Source organism: Octodon degus, unplaced genomic scaffold, assembly GCF_000260255.1.
Source record: "Octodon degus isolate 3935 unplaced genomic scaffold, OctDeg1.0 scaffold00037, whole genome shotgun sequence".
Taxonomy (NCBI): Eukaryota; Metazoa; Chordata; class Mammalia; order Rodentia; family Octodontidae; genus Octodon; species Octodon degus.
Genome location: NW_004524613.1, coordinates 6,118,240 through 6,125,729, shown reverse-complemented (window position 1 = coordinate 6,125,729; position 7,490 = coordinate 6,118,240). Strand labels below are relative to the sequence as shown.

At 44.6% G+C, this 7,490-nt stretch overlaps 1 protein-coding gene across 6 annotated transcripts in view; it reads right to left on the bottom strand.

The window, feature by feature from the left end:
* The window catches only part of Cep250 (centrosomal protein 250), a 49,117-nt gene that overhangs the window by 31,634 nt on the left and 9,993 nt on the right, over positions 1–7,490 (bottom strand). For 4 of the 6 annotated variants that reach the window (XM_004630984.3, XM_023714817.1, XM_023714815.1 and 1 more), the window contains exons 4-8: positions 6,733–6,815; positions 6,336–6,501; positions 5,492–5,598; positions 5,008–5,259; positions 3,220–3,316 (exon numbers count right to left, since the gene is read on the bottom strand). In XM_004630984.3, the coding sequence (XP_004631041.1) occupies positions 3,220–3,316; positions 5,008–5,259; positions 5,492–5,598; positions 6,336–6,501; positions 6,733–6,815 (705 nt within the window). Of the gene's footprint in view, positions 1–3,219; positions 3,317–3,544; positions 3,623–5,007; positions 5,260–5,491; positions 5,599–6,335; positions 6,507–6,732; positions 6,816–7,490 lie in introns of those variants that run through there. The other 2 variants (XM_023714818.1, XM_023714819.1) reach the window with 2 other exon arrangements.

Sequence of the window (7,490 nt, the reverse complement as noted above, 5' to 3'; positions counted from 1 at the left end):
TTAAAAAAAAAAAAAAAAAGGAAAGAGAGCAGAGCTTAAAAGCCAAACTTTCAAAGGAGAACACAATTACAGACCTCAGGTCAACCAAATTCTCATTGTCTATCTTGTTTTGTTTTGAGATAACATCTAACTATGAAGTTTAGATTGGCCTTGAACTCACTATGTAGCTCAGGCTTCCTTGAACTCACAGCAATCCTTCTGCTTTAGCTTCTTAAGTGCTTGGATTACAAACATTCATAACCACACCTGGATCACTGTTTATCTTGCCAACTCCACTATTCCACGGAGTTTAAAAACAATGTGATATGATGACAAAAAGTTCAGATTAAGTGAATAAAAGTTTTAGTAAACCTGCCTAGGTTGGGGCTTTTGATCTATCACTCACTAGCTTGCTCACCTTATGCAACTGCTTTGAACCTTTCCCTTGAAAATAGGAATAATCAACTGCAACTACTTCACAAATCTATTTAGAAGCTTGCATGAAAAACTGGATGTAAATGACTCAACACAGTGCTAGCTTGAGCAAACACTCTAGCCAGGGTAATTCCACACCAAGGAAGGTTGAGGGAGGAGGACCTTAAGTCCTACCAAGGGAATTTACTGAGACCCTGTCTCAAACTAAAAACTGAAAAAGGAGGGGGACTATAGCTCAGTATAAGAGGGCAATCCTGGGTTCTATCTCTGGTACTGAAGAAAAAAAAAAAAAAAAGAGCTGAAAACACATGAGCTATTATTATTGATGGGAGCAGCTATAGTCTCTGAAAAGTAAATTAATGTCTGAGATTTAAGGCTACTGGGACAAACCATTAGACCTAAACCTAAATGCACTTTGTTTTTGTTTTGGCAGTACTGGTGTTTGAAACTCAGGCCTCCTATAACCTAGAAAAATGCTCAACCTCTAACCCTAAATCTAGAAATCATCTTGAAGATTCAAGATTTTCTTTCTTCCTTCCTACTGTGTGTATGTCAGTGAAGCTTTGGAAATACAGACTTATAACTATGTATGACCTATACAAAATTTGAGTCAACATTGAAATAGTAAATTGAGAGATGTTATATAAAAGTCTGAATTTCTAAAAGTTAACAAATGCTCCCACCCCTAGATGGCAACAATTTATTGGGGCTGCATGGATAGCTCAGCATCTAAGTGCCTACCTTGGCAAGCACAAAGACCCGGGTTCGATCCCCAGCACCACTTGCTGTGCTGGCCCTGACCCAGGCATGCTGAGCACCCTATACCAAAACAAAATAAAACAACAAAAACCCCCAATTTACTGAGGTTGAATAGTGGATACCTTCTCAAGATAAGATATTTATTCTTTTCTTGTTTTTTAAGACAGGGTCTCACTAAGTTGCCCGTGCTGTCTTTGAACTCATGATCCCTCTAATCCAGCCTCTCGAGTGCTGCAATTACAGGAGTGTACCACTATGTTTGACTTGAGATGTTCATTTTTCAGGGGCCTATGGCCCCTGCCATTCCGCACTGTTTCTTTAAGGCTAAGTTTAAGTGTACTAAAAGCTAAACACAATAACACTAGAAAACTGAATTTCATATGTCTCAGTCTATTTCACTCGTTTATATTAGAAAAACCCTAAGAATGTTGAATTTGGCAAATTCCTGACTAAAAGGAATCAGAAAGACACAAGTCTGGCTTACAGTTTGGGTGAAACTGCAGGTGTGCATGTAAAAAGTGGTTCAAGGGGCTGGAGAGATGGCTCAGTGGTCTAAAGCACCTACTTGAAACAAGCTTGGCAAAGCACAGGGACCTCGGTTCGATCCCCGGCACCACATGCCAGCCAGCCCCACCCGCTGGTGGGCTGAGCTGGCCACACACACAAACACACAATAAATAAATGTAATAAATAAAAATAAATATTTAAAAAAAAAAAAAAAGTGGTTCAAGAACTGCCTAAGATCAGAGAGGTAAAGACTCCAAGAGATAAAGGGAAACATGGAAGGGAGCCAGTCATAGGGCCAACCTAAAGAATCCCTTTGTTAACAGCCCTGTAGAGGTTCAGTTAGTGACCAAATCCTTTCTCCTTCACTAGACAGACTATTCAGAAGAACAGCTCTAGTTGTGAGCCCGACTATTTCAGAACTTCTAGCCCCTGACTCTGATTTTGCCCTGTGAAACAATAAATAATTCAATTATCTTTTCCTCAGTGTTAGACCTTCAGCTATGTGAAGACAGCCATAGTTTCTTCATCAGGTCCTTTTTGTTCTAGATTAAACAATGCCATACTCCTCAGTTGTTTTTCTCTACACATCTTTTCGCTTACACACTCTCTAGTAATTTGCTAATGTGGCAGAATGTATTTCTCCGTCACCTTATCCCCCCCCCCCTTTTTTTTTTAAATAAAAACAACTCTACATTTATTGGCCTTCAGTAAAAACATAAGCATAGTCAAAGCAATATGAACAAATGTTTTACAAACACTCCCAGGGCAAACCACTTAAACAGCTGCCTTTTTTACATGTCATCATAATTGCCATTGCCTCACTTCCCTGCTGTTTGAATTCACTGACCATTTCTAGTTAGAGACACTTTAGCAGAGTAATGTTATCTCCTTTCAGCATGATCACACCCAGTTGTTTTTTGACTTTGTTTTAGATGAATTTCTTCTGCATCATCTAATACATGGTTCATGTACTCATTCAAACCAATAATACAGCCCTCTATCCGCATATTCCCTTGCTCATACAGCCACACCTGGATCCGGGATCTATTCTGCAAGTATCTGAAGATGAGGTTGATGGGCTGCACCATCACTTTCTGCACTTTCTGGCCCTGACCCTGATACGCCATGATGGAGCCCGACAAAGACAATGCCAGCCACCACGCTACCTCTAGCAGCAACTGTCTATTTGTTTTTTGACACAGGTTCTTACTATGCAGTACAGGCTGGTCTCAAACTACCTCCCAAGTGCTGGGATTATAGGTGTGTGGTGTCACACCTGACAGTATGTCTCTCTCTTTTTTCTGACAGTATGTCTCTTAATGTACATACCACGTCCCTCTGATAAGGATGTTATAATTGCCCCAGGAATACAGATGGGACAGTGAAAAAATATTATTGAATGAATGAGTTAATTTTCATATGTAGCCAAAATATTTCCTCATTTGGAAGGATTTCATCAAGGACAATTTAAAACACTGGAAAGGGCAAGAAATGTATAAGCCCCATCCCAACCTCTCTCTAGAACACAGGATCATGTACCAGTATCTCCATTGTCTCTCTCAGTGCTTTTACCATCCTTTCATAATCTTCATTTTGCTTCTGAGACTGGGTCAGCAGAGCAGAGAGTTCAGTTACCCTAGAGAGAAGAACATAACACTATCACCTGGATAGCTCACTGGTGTGGACACAGATACTATGCAACAGCCCCCAGTCCCAACACAGACACTCCCACTGCAGACCCGACCCCAAATCCCTTGTGCACCCCAGCCCCTCTGCACACCCTGAATTCCACATGATGTTATAGCCTTGAACTGGGGTGGGGTGTGGGGAGCCAAAAGCCACTCAGACACATGCAGGGATTTACCACATCTCAAGGCCGGAACACGTGTTTGGGGACCCGAGAGCTGAAGGAAAGCCCTGGCCCAGGCCCTTCCAGGCCTCGCTTGATCTTGAAGTCAAGCACCCTGAAGCCAATAAGAACATCAGAATTGCCACATGGGATAGTCCCAAGGTCCCTCCAGCCCAAGGTTCTGATTCTGATAGGGAAACAGGAGGGGTTTTGTGGGAGAGAGTATAGTCAACCTCCCTAATGTTAACCTCCAAGCCCAACAATATCTTTTATCACTTAACATTGCATCTTGGAATTTAATACCTGATGAGTAGGACAAACAAGTATTTCTTAAATGAGTATCACCCAGTAGATTAAAATCTTAAAATTCAAGCTTAAAGTTTAAAAAGTCTCAATAATTTTATCATGTATCATTTCCAAAAGCCTAACTATCACCTGGATAGCTCACTGGTGTGGACAGAGATACTATGCAACACTCCTTAGTCCCAAGACACTCCTATAACTCAAAAGTCTAACTCAAAAATCATTCATTAAGTGCCACCTTCCAAATGGCAGATGAAATTAAAAGCACTAGCGATACAAAACCTGCTAAGACATGGTCTGTTCTTGTGACTGTCAGTGCCTCCAAATACAAAAACAAAACAAAATGGTCCTGCTTTATGTACATCATCAACAGGTAGAAAAACAACCTTAACCTTGGGCATTGTCCTGAGAGTCAATGGGACTCTGCTATGTCCCTGCTCTTTTTATCACCATTTTTAAAAGCCCATTTTACTATAATCCTAAAATAGCTGAGCAGGAGATGTAGTTCAGAGGCAAAGTGTGTCCACAGCATGGGCCTATGTTCAATCCCAGCTCCACATCAATGAGCAAACAACTAAATCAGCCTAACCATTACCACCAGTAACAATAAAAAGCAACTAATTAATGAAATCCATGCTGTAACAGCCAGATAAAAAGAACACAGAGGGGCCGGGGAGATAGCTCAGTGGAGTACGTGGTTGCCTGGCAAGCACAAAGTCCTGAGTTCCATCCCTGGTACTACCAAAAAAAAAAAAAAGAACAGAGAAGTATAATAATGTAAGAGGCTACTGAGGTCAGGGAAGGTTTCACAGATGAGAGGACATGTGACCTTAGCCTTAGAGGATAAGGCAGAGAGAAGCAATGGAGGCAGTATAGCCTAAGGTCTCCCTGTTCAAAGGCAGGGAAGCAGGAAGAGCTTGGCTGTTGTGGGAACAGAGTAGTCTGGTGTTGACAGAGGACAGAGGCATAGCTGATTGTATATATTACCAAGAAAGAGACTAGCTATAAGTTAGTTTGAGGGGAGAGGCCAGCAACAAGCTCCAGTGGGGCACTGGACTCCCCCACACTCCTCCCCTCCCACACTGGGAGTGCTCTGGGTGGCTCCTCCACCCCAGCTCTATAGGAAAGTCAGTTTTCCCTCGGAGGGTGCTCCCTGGGGCCTCAAGCTGTCTCACCTGTCCTGAAGCTCAGCCTTCTCCAGTTCCCCTTGGCTCTTCAGCTGGATTAGCTCCTGGCTTCTCTCGTGGGCTTCCTTCTCCAGCTCCTGGGTCTTGGCTACTAGCAGCAGCAGCTGGCTTGGCTCATGCTCACCCATTGTCCCAGATCCACTGGATTCCCGAGGTTGTGCTCCCACAGTCAGGCGTAGACAACAGGTTAGCAGGGATCCTGAGAGCCTCGCGTGTTCTGCCTTTAGCTCCGTCAGATCTCTGAAGACAAGCAAGGAAAAAGAGCAGACTCCAATAGGGATCAAGGAAGGGAGCATGGACACTGGGCCCAATAAGCCTGAGGGGCAGGTCTGGGAAAAATAATCTGAAGCCAAAGGCAACTCTCCCCTTCGACCCCACCCCATGCCTGATCCCCCTGCTATAACACCGGGCTTTTGCTTCAAGTCCAGAGTTGGTAGGGGCAAGCCTCCTCCCTTTTAATCCCCACACTGACCTGTCAGTAGCTGACTTCATTTCCAGGAAGTGGCGTCGGAAGGTCACCACCTCCCGCCACAGACTGAGAAGGCGACCATGTTCCCCTTTCAGATAGCCCTTGAAGAACTGTGTTCAGAAACTCAGGTCATACCCAAGGGCAGAGGTCTGTCTGTTCCTAACACAAGAGTCTTGGTTTACTCCTGAATGCTGGGAGACACTTTTAGGAGACAGAATAGGTGTCTACATTCAGGTTATGCTGAAGGGTTCAATAAAGTTGGCAGTGGGGCAATGGGCCCTGGGTGGTAAGCAGCCTTCTGGGTTAGATGAGAAAAGGATACACAGTAGTTGCTTAAATGGGAGCTACTATCATAGACTTACAAGGAGAATTAAGTGATCTATCATACATAAATCACCTAGCATACAGCAAAGGCTCAGGAGACATTTGTTCCCTTTAGCTGGGATCTGAAAATTGACCAGGTTCTGAAACTGGTCTTTTTTCTCCATTCAATTTAGTATCTACCTCCTCAGCATCTAGACATACAGCCTTCCAGATGAAAGGAGTCAATAAGCTTCCAGGTCTATCTACCACCTAAGCTGGTCACTTTTCCAAAAGAGACTTGCTTTGTGTCATGCGACCTGCTAGCAAAGCTAGGTGAGGCAGGCCATGGTAGAAATATGAAGAAGGCTCAGGTTGGGTGAAGCTGCCAGCCCAGGCATAGCTAATATGGGCAAAGCTCTCAGCATCAATAAGGATGGTCTGAGACTTTAGCAATGACAGCTTAGTTTCCACTGAAGTCCTGAAGTTAACCCTTCCCAGGACTGACCAGGACAGGACCCAGAGTACACAGCCCTGCTCTGCCTACCTCCTGCTCCATCTGCCACTGGCTCTCCTTCCTCATTAGCTCATCCCGGGCCCGACTCCAGTCCACTGTCAATTTTTCCATATCTTCCCGAAGGGCTTTATTCACCACATCAGCTTTTTCCATATGCAGTCGAAGGTGGGTGTTCACCTCTGCTAGACTCTCACACCTGCACTGGGGAGGGGGAAGAACAGGTACAAAATAAAAGTCTGGTCCAACCCTGGGACCTCTTGGGAATAAGCTGACAATGACTGGAGTTCCCCAAAGCCCGGAATTAGAGGGCTAAGACTGAGATCTTCGGTTCTATCCCACGTCAACCCTCAGGACAGAGGCTTCCCATCAGCCTTCTCCACCCAGCGGCCAGCCAAGTGCTCAGGTCAGAAGATGTGGGGTCCATCACCTCTGCTGTTCCTCGTCCAATTTGTTTAGTAGCTGATCCAGGTTGGGCTCCTCCACACTTTCCCACCGCTGAGGGATCAGTCCCTTTGCCAGACAGAAACAAGCCTTACTTAACTCCGAAGAGAACATTCCTCAAAACAATTCCCTGATGCCCTCTTCTATAGCGGCCCACTTTTTAAACTATCTCCATTTTGTCATCAGTGCATTTCACTTCTCAACCAATACATTCCCAAAGCAAATCCTCTGTGTCTGCCTCTCCAAAAGTGAACCAACAATCTCACCTGAAAGATGATGAAGTGGTAAAAAGAACCTTGGACCTAAGAAACAATGGCCTTGGTTTCTACTATACTACTTTCTGGGCCTTGAGAAGTACTTAACACCTACAACGTCTTCAGTTGCAAAATAAAGGCAGTATTATTCTCCTTAAAAAGTTTTCTGGGGGCTGGTGAGATGGCTCAGTGGTCTAAAGCACCTACTTGGAACAAGCTTGGCAAAGTACAGGGACCACGGTTCAATCCCCCAGCACCACATGCCAGCCAGCCCTGCCCCCTGGTGGGCTGAGCTGGGCCCCCCACACACACATAAATAAATAAATAAAATTTTTTTTAAAAAGGCAATTCAAGGGCTGGTAAGATGGCTCAGTGGTCTAGAGCACCTACCTAGAAAAAGCTTAGCAAAGCACAGGGATCGCGGTTCAATCCCCCAGCACCACATGCCAGCCAGCCCCGCCCCCTGGTGGGCTGAGCTGGCCACACACAC